Source organism: Saccopteryx bilineata, chromosome 4, assembly GCF_036850765.1.
Source record: "Saccopteryx bilineata isolate mSacBil1 chromosome 4, mSacBil1_pri_phased_curated, whole genome shotgun sequence".
In the NCBI taxonomy this organism is placed as follows: domain Eukaryota; kingdom Metazoa; phylum Chordata; class Mammalia; order Chiroptera; family Emballonuridae; genus Saccopteryx; species Saccopteryx bilineata.
This window is the reverse complement of record NC_089493.1, coordinates 248,978,547-248,996,152: the sequence shown is the minus strand read 5'-3', so window position 1 is coordinate 248,996,152 and position 17,606 is coordinate 248,978,547. Positions and strand designations below refer to the sequence as shown.

General features: G+C 37.9%; 1 protein-coding gene across 1 annotated transcript in view; it reads left to right on the top strand.

Annotated features, from left to right (window-relative positions):
• Positions 1 to 17,606, top strand: part of LOC136335669 (dmX-like protein 1) — a 61,721-nt gene that overhangs the window by 17,726 nt on the left and 26,389 nt on the right. Inside the window, 6 exon segments of the mRNA XM_066276815.1 lie at positions 2,958 to 3,147; positions 4,326 to 4,494; positions 7,995 to 8,207; positions 12,682 to 12,935; positions 13,047 to 13,725; positions 13,815 to 13,936. Of these exon segments, the coding sequence (XP_066132912.1) occupies positions 2,958 to 3,147; positions 4,326 to 4,494; positions 7,995 to 8,207; positions 12,682 to 12,935; positions 13,047 to 13,725; positions 13,815 to 13,936 (1,627 nt within the window).

Here is a 17,606-nt window from a genome sequence, read left to right as displayed (position 1 = left end):
CTACTTTTCTTACTTTGAAAATTCATAGGTATAGGACTTTTACCTATGAATATTCAAGTAATATTAGATAGTCCCTGACTTTCAAACTTCTGGTCACAGGTCAGCTGTGACTGACATTCAAGAGGAAAGCCATGTGAAAGAATAATTTACTTCTACAGAGTTGTGCATCTTTTTCTTCTCTATGTTATGATTCCAATTCTTGTATCCCTTACTTATTCTCCATATTGTTGTTTGCATGGACTTTTTCATATTTCATTACTTTATCTAGTACTGTCTATGTGTATCTCCTCCAGTTAAAAAAAAGCAAGAACAAACAACCCCTAGCTTTATTGAGAGGACATAGCAAGAGACTTCAAACATTTATTTAATTATATCCAACATCTTTGAGAAAAAGGGAGTGGGTTATACATTAAGATGCCCTGAACTAGGTATTAGTTTAACCTATATGTGCATATACAAGCACTTCCTTTCTTCCCTGTAGCACTTACAAGACTTGATATCCCATTGAATTGTTGCCTGTACTTAGTAAGTTATAAAGATTACTTACGTATAGATAGAAATCCCTTTTTTATTTCACATGGCCATTTTCAACTTGACCATACCGTGAAGCAGTACAGTTTTTCCCTTTATGATTTGTAGTGTCCTAAACTGATCTGTGGTAGTGTGCCTGGACCATTTGTTGACTTCAGTTTTGTTCTTCTGAGGCAGCAGAATATACCTAGATTTACAATATACATATAATAATACAATATATATATATTAAGACTTCTTTAGATCTGTTTAAGGTCCATAGCAAAATGGAGGGGAGGGTATAGAGATTTCCTATATATCCTTTGCTCTCAGACATGCATAGCTTCCCCTCATGTCAACATTCTCCACATTTCTTAGAATTCATGTTTCTTACATGCTCTGCCTATATATTACCTGCCAACTGTTTACACTGACTGTCTGTAAGGTTAGCTATCCTGTAAGTTGAGTAAAATCACATGGGGTCACCCATTCAGGGTCAAACCCCTCTTCTTGCTTCTGTGTTGTGTACCTTTCTTGCTTAATTTGCTGCCCTTCCCTAAGTTCTTATGCCTTTTCTGACTGCTGTCTATTTAGCCCTTTAGTCTCCTACATTCTGCTTTTCCTTGGTAAGCCTTTCCATTCTGCCAGTTGGCACTACCGACTGGCACTATGAACTGTGAACTTTCCATATTTTCTTTTGATATATTTTCTTCTGTTTCTGTTTGTTTACTCTTGATCACATTGCCACTGCCTGTGTGTGAATGTATTACAGAGAAACAGAGAAGTAAGGGGGATAAAAGAAGGGCATAGGGGACTAGAGGGGAAAAAAAGAGGGAGAAAAAAATGAAGGGGGAGAGAGAGGAAGGAGGAAGGAGAAAGAAGAAATAGTTTGAAAAGGAAGGAAGGAGTAGGAAGGGGGGAGAGGTAAAGGGAAAGAAGGCAGAGAGATAGCAAGGAAGGTTAGTCTGGAGAGGAGAAGCTGAGAATTGAAGGAGAGAAGCCCAGGGAGTGGGTGGCAAGGGAGAAAGAAGAGTAGACAGAGAAGGGAAGGAAGAGGGCAGGAAGGACACAAATGAGAGAATAGAGGAAAGCTGAAGGGAAGAGCAACCAAGACAAAACATGCTGTCTCCCTTTTCTTCCCCTTTGCTATGGTTCTTTCATGACCAGGTAGACATATTTAACAAAGCAATTGCTACAGAATATTTTTATTTCTTTTTATTTAGTTTAACGTACTGAGTTACTTGATAGAAGTCTTCTACTGATTGTTTTTAAACAAAGATGTTTGAAAGAGTGTCTATTACAGAATATTGGGACTCTTTTTTTTCTAAAGTTTCAGAGTGTCCCAATAGGAGGTAGTTTTTGTTGATGGGGTTTCAACCTTATATTTTGATGCTTCCATAAGCATCAAATGCTTATTAATATATGTGCAGTTAGTTTTGCTTTTATTTTGTGGGGTGGCGAGACAGTAAATTCACTGACAATCAGGAATGATTCAGGGAGGAGGTGGCTGTATGTCTTTCATCATTAATTTTCTGTTCTTACACTTGACTGCTTTCAGCATGTATGTTACGCAAGGAGAGAATAAGTGTACTAGTTAATGTAGCCTGTCAATCACCAATGTGCATGTGCCTGTACAGGAAGTAAAAATGAATCATTATGAAGTATTTGAAATAACCATTCACTGAATAGATCAGAAAATTAAAAAATTTTAATAGATGTAATTGGGTGTTTTTCTTTTTAAGAGGGATTATGACACGATTTCAGTCTTTATTCTTTAGCAATAAGGAAAATCTTAGATTATTGAAAAAAGAACTACCAAATTCTAGGCAAAAAAAGAAATAGGTTAGGCCCTGGCCGGTTGGCTCAGCGGTAGAGCGTCGACCTGGAGTGCGGGGGACCCGGGTTCGATTCCCAGCCAGAGCACATAGGAGAAGCGCCCATTTGCTTCTCCACCCCCCCCTCCTTCCTCTCTGTCTCTCTCTTCCCCTCCCGCAGCCAAGGCTCCATTGGAGCAAAGATGGCCCGGGCGCTGGGGATGGCTCCTTGGCCTCTGCCCAGGCGCTAGAGTGGCTCTGGTTACGGCAGAGCGATGCCCTGGAGGGGCAGAGCATCGCCCCCTGGTGGGCAGAGCGTTGCCCTGGTGGGCATGCTGGGTGGATCCCGGTTGGATGCATGCGGGAGTCTGTCTGACTGTCTCTCCCCGTTTCCAGCTTCAGAAAAATACAAATAAATAAATAAATAAATAAATAAATAGGTTAGCAAGCATTTTTTGTGATGAAATTAAATACCCACTCAGTTGTAATTTTGACTAAATATATTGCATACATGTGCATTGATATTTTCTTCATTGGTACTTTAGCTGTGTGTGTGCATTATAATAGAAACATTGTAGAATGTGATACTATGTGAATTTATATTTTTGCCTCTAAAATATTTTTATTCCTTAGGGCTTCTGTATGTAATGTACTGTTGACTTGCTGCAAAGATAATGTGTGTCGTCTTTGGGTAGAGACATTTTTACCAAATGATTGTTTACTACATGGAGGTGACATCAACCATTGGACCAAACCAATTAATTTAACAAATAACTTGGAGAGAAACGCTTCCAGTAAAGAACGAGTTCAAAATACTTTAGATGTGAGTGTTCTCGCTAGATCTTATTTCCTACAAATTTTAAAACATTTTGTAATGGAATTGCCTGTAATATCGGTCATAATATTCAAAGTCATATGGATAGTTATAAAAAATATGTCTTAGGAAAATCTCAGAAAATTTTCAGTTTTATTTTGTTTAAAATATGTCCTTAAAGATTTTGTCTATAATAAACAACCATTATAATTATGAAGTTAATCTTAGTTTAACTGATTATAAGAAAAGGATGCTTATACTTATCTTAGCTAAAATAACAAAGTCTGAGGAAGCAAAGGTGTGACTTCAAAATTATTTATTTTCTTTAGAATTTGGGGTGTTTTGTCCTGTCTTAATTACATGAATGATTAGAGTAGCTTTGTCAGATTCTATTCTACGATTATCTTTAGAACCTCTCAAAACTGGAAGTATTTATTTTACTAAGTAGTGTAGAAAGTAAAAGTCAATTTTTGATGTTTGTACTAATTGAACATAGACTAGTAATGCAGATTCTTTTTATTCTTAATACTAAAAACAGGAAGTGATCTAAAAATGATTTATCTTTGAATGCTATGATTATGGAACAACTTTTTGAATTATAATAGTGTTCTAATGACTCAGAATATTATTAACTATATAATACATGGAGACTCAACAGTTAGGAATCTGTCTACTTTTAGACCTTGAATTCTGTATAAACTATTTTATCTGAAGGATGAGAGTAACAATATTTGCGATGTCTGCCTGGACCCTTATGCAGTGGATCAAATGAGATGATCTGAAAATGCTTTGTAAATTATGAAATACCACCCTAATTTATTATGGTAATATTATCCAGTGCTTTGTGGTCATAGGGAGTAAGCCATGGATACAAAGAAAACAGTATACATAGAGACGTCATTGTCCACAGACACATTATTGTAAAACCAAACTTTAAGTTCAGAAAATTAATTATCAGGAAATAAAACCAAATAAAATTGTAATGTATTGTGCGATATTTCAGAGTTGGTCAGTTTAAGTTCTAAACTTCTTTAGGTTTCATATTTGCTATACAAAACTACTGAAAGCTATTTGTACATATAAACTCATCTGAAATAGAATATGTGTAATGTCTAACAATACTGTATAGCTTATGCATATGTCCTTATGACAGTATAGGCATTAGTTTTACTTTGTTATTCACACAGGTCAATCTGATACATTTCCGAAGAGGTCGGAGGAGATCTCTGGCCTCTGTAGCACACACCGGACACCTGCCGCATCAGCAGGACCCACATCACGTCCACAGGAACGCTCCGCTGCATGCTAATGCACTTTGCCACTTGCATATCGCAGCCAGCATCAACCCTGCCACGGGTAATGAGCATTGTTCAAAAAAGGTTTTTGGAATTGAGTAGATTGATTTGATAATAAGTTATTTTTTTAGTTTTAAATAGGTAAAAAAAATTGGAGGTGACTTTCTTTGTTAATTTTTCATTATAGCCAACTCACTAGCTACACAAAATGAGACTTTTGTTTATTTCTTTGTTCCTTAAGGCTATATATGGTTTGTGATTTAAGATCTTGATAAGCCATTGAGATACTTTATTAATGTATTCACAAATTAAGATTAGAGTTAATACTTATCACAGATTAGGATTTTATAATTATTGTGTAGTTGTTAAAACCAATGTGGTAGAGCCCTGGCTGGTTGGCTCAGCGGTAGAGCATTGGCCTGGCGTGTGGAAGTCCCCGGTTCCATTCCTAATCAGGGCACACAGGAGAAGCGCCCATCTCCATCTTCCCCCTTCTCCCTCTCCTTTCTTTCTATTTCTCTCTTTCCCTCCCACAGCCAAGGCTTCATGAGAGCAAACTTGGCCCGGGTGCTGAGGACGGCTCCATAGCCTCTGCCTCAGGCACTAGAATGGCACCAGCTGCAACGGAGCAATGCCCCAGATGGGCAGAGCATCGCCCCCTGGTGGGCATGCCGGGTGGATCCCGGTCGGGCGCATGCGGGAGTCTCTCTGACAGCCTCCCCGCTTCTAACTTCAGAAAAATACAGAAAAAAAAAGAAAGAAAGAAAGAAAGAAACAAAAAAAACCCAATGTGGTAGTACTTGATCTTTGGAGCCATTTCAGAAATAGAGCAGAGATATATAGAAGTTATAACTGGAAGAATTAAGAATCTCATTTCTGTAGTCAAATATGTACAATTAGATTGACAGATCTAGAATATCTGGATCTGTCTATAAATTTGATGAAAATAACTGCTCATTTTAGGAAATATTTTCTGTGAGTTTAAAAACCAACTGATCACAGGCCTGACCTGTGGTGGTGAAGTGGATAAAGCTTCCATCTGAAACACTGAGGTTGCTGGTTCAAAACCCTGCACTTGTCTGGTCAAGGCACATATGGGAGTTGATGCTTCCTACTCCTCCACCCTCTCTCTCTCTCTCTCCCTCTCTCATTCTCACTCTCCTCTCTAAAATGAATGAATAAATAAATAAGTAAGCCCCAACTGATCACAGCTGGGACATTTAAAGTAGAACCATAGAATATTACTGGGAAAAAAATTAAAACAGTATTTGCCTATCATTAATGCCATCTATATAGAAAATGGATAGTAAAAGCCTTTTTCATCTTTCTTGCACCCTAGCTCTTCTCCCCAGAAGATAAGCATTAATCTGAAGTTTTTATGTATTTGGGATATTCTTTTTTTTGTTGTTGTTGGGATATTCTTAAGCATAAATTTAACATCACCTATTTTCCTATAGCACACTGGATTTGCTATATTGTATTCTTCAAAGACACAGTGATAAATATGATCCATTAGTTATTTGAATAAAAGTGACAAGTGCTTTGATAAATTCAAGTGTAAAGATACTTGTGGTAGGAATAAAGAATACTTGATGATTCTCTTTTATTTGGTTGACAACAATCCCAGCTCTAAAAGAATTCACGAGCCAAGAAACTATAAAGGGGAGTGCTATTATTTTTGTTAAAAAGGTATACAGGCTTGGAAAAAATCATTACCTTTATCAAAATATATACATTGACAATAAGGTGTATATAAGATGTGTTGCACCTGAAACCTATATAGTTTTGTTAACCAGTGTCACTGCAATAATTTCAATGTAAAAATAATTTAAAAATAAGGACCAGTGGAAAAAATGTATCTACACACAGACACACACACACATACACACACACACACACACACACACACACTGACAGTTTATAATACCCAAAGGTAACTTTAAGATTTGTGAAATAATTTTGAGTCTCTCTGAGTAAAAGACAATATTTTTAGATTATAGAAAGCTTGAATTCTCACTTGGAAAAGGCTAAGGGCCTTATTTCCAGTGGAGCATCTCTTTGACTTCCTTTCAATAAGGAAAGGTCTATAATGTTCCTTAGCTTGTAGGTCCCTAAGGAAAATCCCTACATACAGAGCAAATCAAAGCAAAATATTATTAGCAGGTAGACAGACAAAATTTTTTCCTGAAATTATAGATCTTTTGTAATGACCTTTCTGGATGCTCTATTTCTTATTTAAAACCCCTCTCTCAGATTTGGCTTTATTTATTTGCTAAATAGAAAGAGGAGAGGAGCTCGTAAGAGCCTATTCTCTTAGTTCTGTTTTTGATATTTTTTCCACGAACGTTCCTCATAAAAAAATGACTTAAATCAAATTATTTAAGTGAGATCAGGACAAAGAAATGTGTTTTTTGTTTTGTTTTGTTTTTAAAACCAGAATGCTTCTGCTAAAAGCCAGCATTAGTCCTTCCTTGTGTATCTTAACAACTAAGTCTGTCATCTACCAGAGGCATTCCTGATTTTTTGGGGGTTGATTATAAATCAAAAATCAGAAAACTCTACCGATTAGGATTCTTGCAGGCCACTGTCTTAATCCCTGCATTAGTGTTTATCACCTAGAAACAATGGAATGGGCAGTTAAGTCCCTCACTGCTTTTATTGAATGTTTAGTCTGTGCCAGTATAGGGACTGAAGACAGTGACAGGAAGTGGAGAAAGAAGGGTGATAAAAACATGTGATCCTTGCTCTCATGAAGTATAGAATTAGACTACATTCCCTGAATCTACTTCAGCCTTTACTCTTCAGCAGATACCAGCATGAGCTACACTTAGATGTAATTTAACATGATAGACAAATTTTTTTCTTCACCTCTATTAATTAGGGATTGTCATAACTTACTTTGAATTTGTACTTCAAAATGTTTAATTTAGCAATTATATCAAAAGTAATACCAGGGGACAACATTTTTATAGCTGATTTGGTTCTTCTTGAATGCCTTTCTTGAATATAAGAAGGGAACATCAATTTTTCACTTTCCAACATCGATCTTGATGTTAATAAATAAGCAGTGTCTTAGAGTTGTATTGATGGGCGGGGTCATTAAAAAAGTTGAAATTTCAGTCTGTTCAGTAAGAAGGAAAGTTGTTGTGCAGTTAAATCACAGGTTCCTTTGATGTCATAATGATGAGTTTTGCCTGGTAGATCAGGTTAAAATATGTTTCTTAACACAGTGTATATATAAATTAAGACTTATTAAAATGTCTACAAATTACAAATGTTTCTCAATGAGAATTTTTTAGAATTAAGGAAAATATATGAATATAAAAATAAGTTATTATACATGACGTAGAATATATAATTTTATCTCCTTTATAATAGGTATGTTAAATTTAGCATTAAGTCTGTTATCAATAATAAGTGGCAGACTTTATATTGAGTGTCTTATTTATAGATTAAATAAAATATATTGCAGAGGTTTAAGATAAATGGAACAGTCAATAAAAAAATGAGACCTGGATGTTTTGTTAGAAATTTTAATTGTGTTTCTGTTTTTCTTTATAGACATTCCACTTCTTCCTTCTATTACATCTCTAACTCTAAGTGAACATGAAGAGAAGAGTGGACCTTTTGTGGTACACTGGCTAAACAATAAAGAGTTACATTTTACTTTGTCCATGGAAGTCTTCTTACAGCAACTTAGAAAAAGTTTTGAAGAGTCATCTTCTGAGGCCAGTGTAGAAGACTTGAATCAGGCAGATGTAAAATCTGATGAAGGTAAAGCTTATGAAGGATAAAAAATGTAAATTTTGTTCAAAATAGCAAACATTTTTATATTAGGGAAACACTAGCCACTGTCAGAAATAAACTTCAAAATTCCCATTGCATTAATACAAACATGGACTAGCTCATTTAATATTTTAGGGCAGGGGTCCCCAAACTACGGCCTATGGTCCGCATGCGGCCCCCGCCGCACTTCCGAAAGGGGCACCTGTTTCATTGTTGGTCAGTGAGAGGAGCACAGGATGGCTCCTGGAGTACTGTATGTGGCAGCGCCACAAAGCGCTGGGCGCTCACGTACAGTACTACTTTCGGTAATGCGGGACGCACGTGTCACGGCTCCGGAAGTGCATCATATCACTTGTTACGGCTAGCAGTGATAAATATGGAACCGGATATTGACCATCTCATTAGCCAAAAGCAAGTCCATAGTTCCCATTGAAATACTGGTCAGTTTGTTGATTTAAATTTACTTGTTCTTTATTTTAAATATTGTATTTGTTCCCGTTTTGTTTTTTTACTTTAAAATAAGATATGTGCAGTGTGAATAGGGATTGTTCATAGTTTTTTTTTATAGTCTGGCCCTCCAACAGTCTGAGGGACAGTGAACTGGCCCCCTGTGTAAAAGTTTGGGGACCCCTGATTTAGGGTATATGTTCCTGTTCTAGGTTCCTGTTTCTTCTACTAGTGATGTAGTGATTCACACATCTCCATACATAGGCTTAGTCACCCCCTAGGGCCTTGCCACTTAAAGGACGGTCTGTGGACTAGCAGCATTGGCAGTACCTGGAAACATGTTAGAAATGCACAATCTTGGCCCAAGCCCATTAACTCAGTTGGTTAAGAGCACTGTCCAGAAACAGCAGGGTTGTGGGTTTGATCCTTGGTCAGGGCACACATAGTAAGCAACCCAAAATAAAATAAATAATACACAACTAAGTGAAACAACAGGTGCTTCCCTTCTCCCTCCATCCACTCTCTCTCCCTTCCTCTCTCTGTCTCTAAAAATCAATAAAAGAAAATAAAAAATTAAGCCTGACTTGTGGTGGCACAGTGGATAAAGCATCGACCTGGAACCCTGAGGTTACTCGTTTGAAACCCTGGCCTTACCTGGTCAAGGCGCATATGGAAGTTGATGCTTCCTGCTCCTCCCCCACTTCTCTCTCTCTCCCCTCTATCTCTAAAAATGAATAAATAAAATCTAATGAATAAATAAATAAATAAGCCCTGGCCAGATAGCTTGGTTGCTCAGAATGTCCTCCTGGAGTGTGGAGGTTGCTGGTTTGATTCCCCGGTCAGGGCACATACAAGAGCAGCTCGATGTTCCTGTTTCTCTCTCTTCCTGCTGCTCTAAAAAAAAAAAAAAGCACAAGCTCAGGTTCTACCCAGAACTACTAAGTAAGAGCCCATACTTTGAGGAAATCTCCAGGTGATTGTTATGTACATTAAAGTTTGAGAAGCTTTACACTAGGACCTAAAACTCTTCTGCTTTTAGCTTTAATCAGTTGGTAAAGAGAGGAGACAGTATGGCTGTTTCTCAATTTTGATTCAGAATTGGCACATAATCATTTTCTTATTTCATTGGAAAGCGCTAGTTACAGGCTCCATGCGGTCCCTGACTGGATAACCAGCCATTCTATCCTGACTGGATAACCAGCCATTCTGTGTTAAGAAGTAGGAAGCACAAATTTGTGGAGGCCACTTAGCCATCTCTGCCATAGGTTGTGGTTCATACATCTTTTTGTTTTTAAAAAGTTTTAATTATGAGATTGTACATGCTCATTAGGAAAATAAATCAAATGGTGTAGATAGGTTTAAAGTTTCCATATTATTGAGTGTCCTACATTTATTCTTTTCTATCTTCCTACACACGTATTCATATAGACAGTTTTTTTAAAATTCTACTATGAGAGTTCATTTTTAAACCAAAAATAGTGTTTTGCAACTTGCTTTTTAAATTCAAAATGAGAACTTTTCCATCTTTTTTAATAGCGCCTGAGTATTCAATGATAAGAGAAAACTTTAGCATTTCTCTATTGATGGTATTTAAATTGATTTAAATTGTTTTTCACTGTATTGATAATGGTACAATGACACATCTTTTCATCATTGTGTTAAATTTGTATAGCATAGATTCCTAAGTATGGAATTGCCAGGTATAAACATTTTAAATTTCAATAAGTTTCGATAATTTCTGCCATATAGTATTTTTCTTTCTTTTTTATTTTATTTTTATTTTTTCAAGAAAGAGACAGATGGACAGACAGGAAGGGAAAGAGATGAGAAGCATCAGCTTGTAGTTGCAGCACTTTACTTGTTTATTGATTGCTTCTTGTACATGCCTTTACTGTCAGGCTCCAGCTGAGACAGCGACCCCTTGCTCAAGTCAGTGACCCTGGGCTCAAACCAGTGACCCTGGGCTTCAAGCTAGCTACCTTTGAGCTCAAGCCAGCAATCATGGGATTGCTGTGATTCCATGAACATGGGAAGTCTGTGATTCCATGTTCAAGCCAGCAACCCCGCACTTAAGCTGGAACCCTGCTGTCAAGCTGGATGAAAATATACTCAAGCCAGCAACCTTAGTGTTTTGAACCTGGGACCTCTGAGCCCCAGGTTGATGTTTTATCCACTGTGCCACCACTGGGCAGGCTCTGTTATATTTTTTTAATTTAACCTTTTAAATCTTATTTTCAGATTAATTTCAGATGTACACAGCATAGTAACTTCTGCCAAATTGACCTCGAGAAATGTTTACCAGTTTATACTTCCTCTACGTACATTCAAATATCTTTTTTTCACGTCCTTGCTATTATACTATACTATGTTACGTTTTGCCAGCCAATATGAGGAAAATGCCAACTTTTTTTACTTGGCATTTTCTTGAATGCAAATAGAACAGAATTATTTTATCCCTTTCGTAGTTTGCTGCTTCTTCCTCTTTTCCTGATTTTCTATTGAATTATTATTTTCTTAAAGATTTGTATGTCTTGACCAATTTTTAAAATCTGGTAAACAGTCTTAACATTTTTGAGAGTCTCTTTTAAGAAAGTCTCTCTAGGCCCTGGCTGGTTGGCTCAGTGGTAGAGCGTCGGCCTGGCGTTCAGGGGACCCGGGTTCGATTCCCGGCCAGGGCACATAGGAGAAGCGCCCATTTGCTTCTCCACCCCCACTCCTTCCTCTCTGTCTCTCTCTTCCCCTCCCGCAGCGGAGGCTCCATTGGAGCAAAGATGGCCCTGGCGCTGGGGATGGCTCCTTGGCCACTGCCCCAGGCGCTAGAGTGGTTCTGGTCACAGCAGAGCGACGCCCCGGAGGGGCAGAGCATCGCCCCCTGGTGGACAGAGCGTAGCCCCTGGTGGGCGTGCCAGGTGGATCCCGGTCGGGCGCATGTGGGAGTCTGTCTGACTGTCTCTCCCCGTTTCCAGCTTCAGAAAAACACACACACACACACACACACACACACACAAAGAAGGTCTCTCTAGCCTGACCAGGTGGTGGCGCAGTGGATAGAGTGTCGGACTGGGATGTGGAGGACCCAGATTCAAAACCCTGAGGTCACCAGCTTAAGCATGGGCTCATCTGGTTTGAGCAAAGCTCACCAGCTTGGACTCAAGGTCACTGGCTCGAGCAAAGGGTCACTCGGTCTGCTGTAGCCCCATGGTCAAGGCACATATGAGAAAGCAGTCAATGAACAACTAAGGTGTCGCAACGAAAAACTAATGATTAATGCTTCTCATCTCTCTCCGTTCCTGTCTGTCTGTCCCTGTCTATCCCTTTCTCTGACTCTCGCTCTGTCTCTGTAAAAAAAATAAATTAATAAAGTCTCTCTATTCCTAAACAGGAAGAGGGATCAGGGTATTTCAATAGAGGCTAGAATATACATATTTACCTTTGTTAAGTTGTTATACCAGTTTATTTTTAATTACCTATGTGTTGAAGAAAATCTGAAAATTGGGCACCATAAATGTATTTGTTTAAAATGTCCTATCAGTTATAAGTGCATATACCTAGAGAATAGGTGGTGTAATAGACTCGGGTTTTGGTAAATCTTAGTTATGAAAAAAGTGAAAATTACATTCCAATAATGTATTTTTAAAATGCAGCCCACAATTATAGCACTGGCTCCAACTACCTCATTTTACCATAAGCAAAACTAAGGTCCTGAGAATTAGTGGGTCTCACTGCTAAGTAGTTAATTGTAGTATACATCTGGTTTAGAAACCAGTTTACCTATTTTCCTGTTTAATAATAACCCTTCTACCAGTACTCCACTGACTCAGGCCTAAAGCCCTTCTGATTACTCCATTAACTACAGTGGCCTTATATTCCTGGAGCAAGGTTACTTTTAAAGGGGAGCCCATTTCTTATTTATGAAAACTAGTATGTTTTTCATCTTGAATGCATTTTTAAAGATATATCTCTATAGTAATAGCTTGATTATATTTACTTGATTCATGAACCTTTTTGCTTATAGAAATGGATGATGATGTTGATGATCTGAAAATAAATCATGAAAAGAATGAATTGAGTGGTGATAAAATGGTACCGAACTCAAGTTTTATATCATTACCATCAGCTGCCATTGATCATCAGATTGAACTACTTCTGTCTGAATGGAGTAAAAATGTAGACATGCTATTCAGTATACATCCCATAGATGGCTCTTTGCTGGTTTGGCATGTGGATTGGCTGGATGAATACCAGCCTGGTATGTTTCATCAAGTACAGGTACTATTATTAAGATCTCTGAAGAGCTACTTCCTTTTAAATGTGGGTACAGTTTTGTAATACTGCTTTATAAAATTTCATGTGTTCTAATGCTCACTTTCTTAATTCTAGGTGTCCTTTATTTCCAGAATTCCTGTAGCTTTCCCCACAGGTGATGCAAACTCTCTCTGTAAAAGCATAGTGATGTATGCCTGTACCGAGAATGTTGACTTGGCTATTCAGCAAGGGAAACAAAAGCCTCCTAGCCTCACACGTTCCGCATCAATGCTTATCTCTTCTGGCCGCAGTAAATCAACTAATAGCTTAAAATTAAGTATTTTTACGCCCAATGTTATGATGATTTCAGAGCATGCTGATGGCTCTCTCAATCAGTGGCTAGTCAGTTTTGCCGAGGAATCTGCTTTTTCTACGGTTCTCAGTATTTCCCACAAATCCAGATATTGTGGTCATCGCTTTCATCTTAATGATTTAGCTTACCATTCAGTATTACCATTATTATTGACAACATCACACCGTAATGCATTAAGGACACCAGATCTTGATAACCAAAAACAACACAATGATGCTGTAAATACCGAAGATTTGGCACAGCAGAAGAAAAGCCCCGTTGATATTGCAATTCAGGACCCCAGTGCAGTTTATAGTGAACTAATTCTTTGGAGGGTTGATCCAGTTGGGCCATTGTCTTTTTCTGGAGCTGTTTCAGAGCTTGCCTGGATTAATTCTCTTCATGTTTCTGCATTTTCCAATGTGGCATGGCTGCCCACTCTTATACCCAGTTATTGTTTAGGTAAGCATTCTGATTTTGTTTTAATAAATTTAAATTTTGGACATTATTGTTTAAGAGTTGACTTTTAACTGTTTGTAATTGCTTTGTAGGTGCATACTGCAACTGTCCTAGTGCGAGTTTTGTAGCCAGTGACCGACAATACCTGAGATTATATGAAGCAGTTACTGATGCCAGGAAACTTCTATGTGAGCTTTCCAATCCTGAAATTTCTGTAAGTAAATAGCTTTCAAAACTAAGCATATTATATGATTTTTAGACACTTAATTCATACTCATTGGGCCTGTTCAAAAATTATGACATAATTTATAACACTGGGGAAAAAAATTTTGTTGCATCCACAAAAACACTTGTTCTTACTTAATTCGAGTGTGCTGATCTCAAGTCTGACATTAGTTTTTCTCTGTAAGCTACAGTTTTTTGCAATTCAAGATTTAAGGTTTTTATCTTTTTGTAAAATTTTCAACATTTAGTTTAACATAATGAAGTAGAATGTCTTCTTGGGCATCATGTTTGTGAAAATATAGTAATTTATATAATACATTAAATACACTAATACACTAAAAATTATGATTGCATCAGAATTTGTCTACAACAGTGGTAATCAACCTGGTCCCTACTGCCCACTAGTGGGCATTCCAGCTTTCATGGTGGGTGGTAGCAGAGCAACCAAAGTATAAATAAAAAGATAGATTTAACTATAGTAAGTTGTTATATAAAGATTTATTCTGCCAAACAGCAAAAATCTGACATAAAGTACTTGGTAAGCAATTATTATTATATGCTTTAACTTGCTGTATTTCTGCTTTATAAATTTTATAAAGCAAAGTTAATTTCCTACTTTATAAATCACCATTACTGTGGAATTGGTGGGTGGTTAGAAAACTTTACTACTAACAGACATACAAAAGTGGGTGGTAGGTATAAAAAGGTTGACTACCCCTGGTCTACAATTTCAAAATAGAACATATTAAAACACTTATTTTAATCATAAAATTTGCACAAAACTTATTTAAATTCTATTCAGGCAAGTTTCTGTTTGTGTACTTGTTGAGGATAATCTCGTTGGATGCTCCAGCACTAACAGCTCCAAGATTTTCGGGACTTTTATCAAGGTGACTGTTCAAGAAGTGAATCTTAATGCTCATGTTCCATCCAATGTTGCAGAAAGCCAACAGCATCCTTTGAACCAGAAGTTCATAGTTTTCTGCTTTTTTGTTGCCAAAGAAGTTTTTTGTAACTGCCACAAAAGACTGCCATGCTGCTTTCTCCTCCTTATTCATCTTCCTGGCAAATTCTTTGTCACGTATGAGGGTTCAAATTTGAGGTCCATCGAATACACCTGCTTTTATCTTCTCAAAAGACAAGGCAGGAAAAGCAGAAATAATATGTTGAAAGCATTCACTTTCTCTATTCAAAGCCTGAACAAACTGCTTCATTAAGCCAAGTTTGATGTGAAGTGGGGGGAAATTGATCCTGTCTTGATTAACTACAGGTTCATTCAAAATATTTTGCATCCCTACTTCCAGAGGCTCACGTTTAAGCCACTCCTTCTGTGTCCAGTGTTTCTCCAGAGCTCAGCTGTCCCACAAACACAGAAAGCAAGGATACTTCGTGAAACCTCTCTGTTGTCCTAGCAGGAAATTTACCATTTCAAGATCCACACAAATGATCCAGTTATGCTCCTCATACTTCTGAAAGTTGAGGACAATTTTTATGTCATTCTTACTAAGTCATTCAATTCGGGTTGGCTAAACTGCTGAGGGGTTAATGACTGCTTGGCATCAGAAGAAGTCCCTTCAGATTCTACAACCATTTCTTCATGCATCTTATCAAAATACACTTGATCACCATGTTCACTTTCTTCATCCTTAGAAGAAATAAAACCATTGAAAACTGGAACCAGGAGTGTCTCAGAGTGTGGGATAGGTCCTATTGCTGAAGGAGTATTAGGACATGTGATCATATGCTGTTTTTTTCTTGCCGATGTCCTTTGTATGGATCAGACTGAAATAACAGTCACTGCTGTGGTCCTAACACGCCAAACCATGAGAATACCAAAAGGCATTCCTTTGCGTTTTCTTTTTGTCCAGTCATGAAGCATTTCCTCATAATTATGACACAATATGAGGAGCCCAATTCTTGTCTTGATCGCCAAGGGGAACTTGAAAATAAGCAATATATGCATGTGTCACAAATGATGAAATATTGCGCCTTTGATGTTGAAGTATGTAACAGCCACATATATAACAGAAGGTGTCAGGACTATTCTTACATTTACGCCTACTTGAAGAAGCCATGATTCAATCTTAAAACAAAATAAGAGGGTGTTTTTATCAGATAATAACTTTTACATTAAAAACAACTACAATTATGTTAAAGTGATGTTTGTAAAACATGAATTGCCTTGTGGTTATGGTTATGTTCAATCCAAGAGTCATTGCCCTTTAACTCCAATTTATTTTTTTTTGTATTTTTCTGAAGCTGGAAACGGGGAGAGACAGTCAGACAGACTCCCGCATGCGCCCGACCGGGATCCACCCAGCACGCCCACCAGGGGCGACGCTCTGCCCACCAGGGGGCGATGCTCTGCCCCTTCGGGGCGTCGCTCTGCCGCAACCAGAGCCACTCTAGCGCCTGGGGCAGCGGCCAGGGAGCCATCCCCAGCGCCCAGGCCATCTTTACTCCAATGGAGCCTTGGCTGCGGGAGGGGAAGAGAGAGACAGAGAGGAAGGAGGGGTGGGGGTGGAGAAGCAAATGGGTGCTTCTCCTATGTGCCCTCGCCAGGAATTGAACCCGGATCCCCCGCACGCCAGGCCGACGCTCTACCGCTGAGCCAACCGGCCAGGGCCACTCCAATTTAAAAACCAATGCATGCCATTAACTGTAATAAAAAAAATTGCATAAAAACTAGAGCATGCACCAAAAAACGGATTTCAGATTTGGAATCAGCGATGCAGAAATATATAGAAACAGTTCTAAAACCTCATGCAACAGAAAATGAAAAAAAAAAATTGTTCCCCAGTAATACATGTGTATGTTTTTTAGTTATTTTATTTTTTTCACAATTGCATTGTACCATTACAGTGATTCTAAGTTCCTTTAAAAGGAAGTCATGTCTTTTATTCAGAAAGAAAGTCTAGTGTCCTATAATATGAGTTTCTGTAATACTGTACTTTTTGCTCAGAGATAAATTAGAACTAATGGCAGTATAATGTGATAGTTATATTGGTTTATCTGCAATTTTTCTCCCGTCAAGGGGAGCTGAAATAACAGGAGTGGAATTTTAATCTTAATCAAGAAAGAAAAAAGCTCTCATTTCGGTTGTGTACAAGCAGCAATCTTTTAAACACCATTGCAAAGCTTTTGTCTTATAATATAGGTTGCATTTCTTCCTGTGCCAAACTAATAGTACCCACCATCTGCATTGTTTCAGCACCTCCAGCAAGCCAGTGTTTTCACATTTTTGGTTTTGGTATTTTAAAATATTCCCTGAGATAACTACTGAGCTTTCTGTTTAGAAGATTGGAGCTGTCTCCTCAACTATCAATTAATGTTTTTGTTAATGCCCTGGTTACATAATTGCATAGGTGCCAGTGGTCTGTTCTAGTCCTGTTTTATTCCTAAATTATGTTTATTTTTAATGCGTGGTTTTGCAGAACAAACTTTTTTTTCAAACCACATGTATACCTTTTGGGGTTTTTTTTTGTGGGTTTGTTTTTTTTTTAGCGAGAGAAAAAGAGACAGACAGGGACAGACAGACAGGAAGGAGATGAGAAGCATCAATTCATAGTTGCAGCACCTTAGTTGTTCATTGATTGCTTTCCCATATGTGCCTTGACCGGGGGACTCCAGCTGAGCCAGAGACCCCTTGCTCAAGCTAA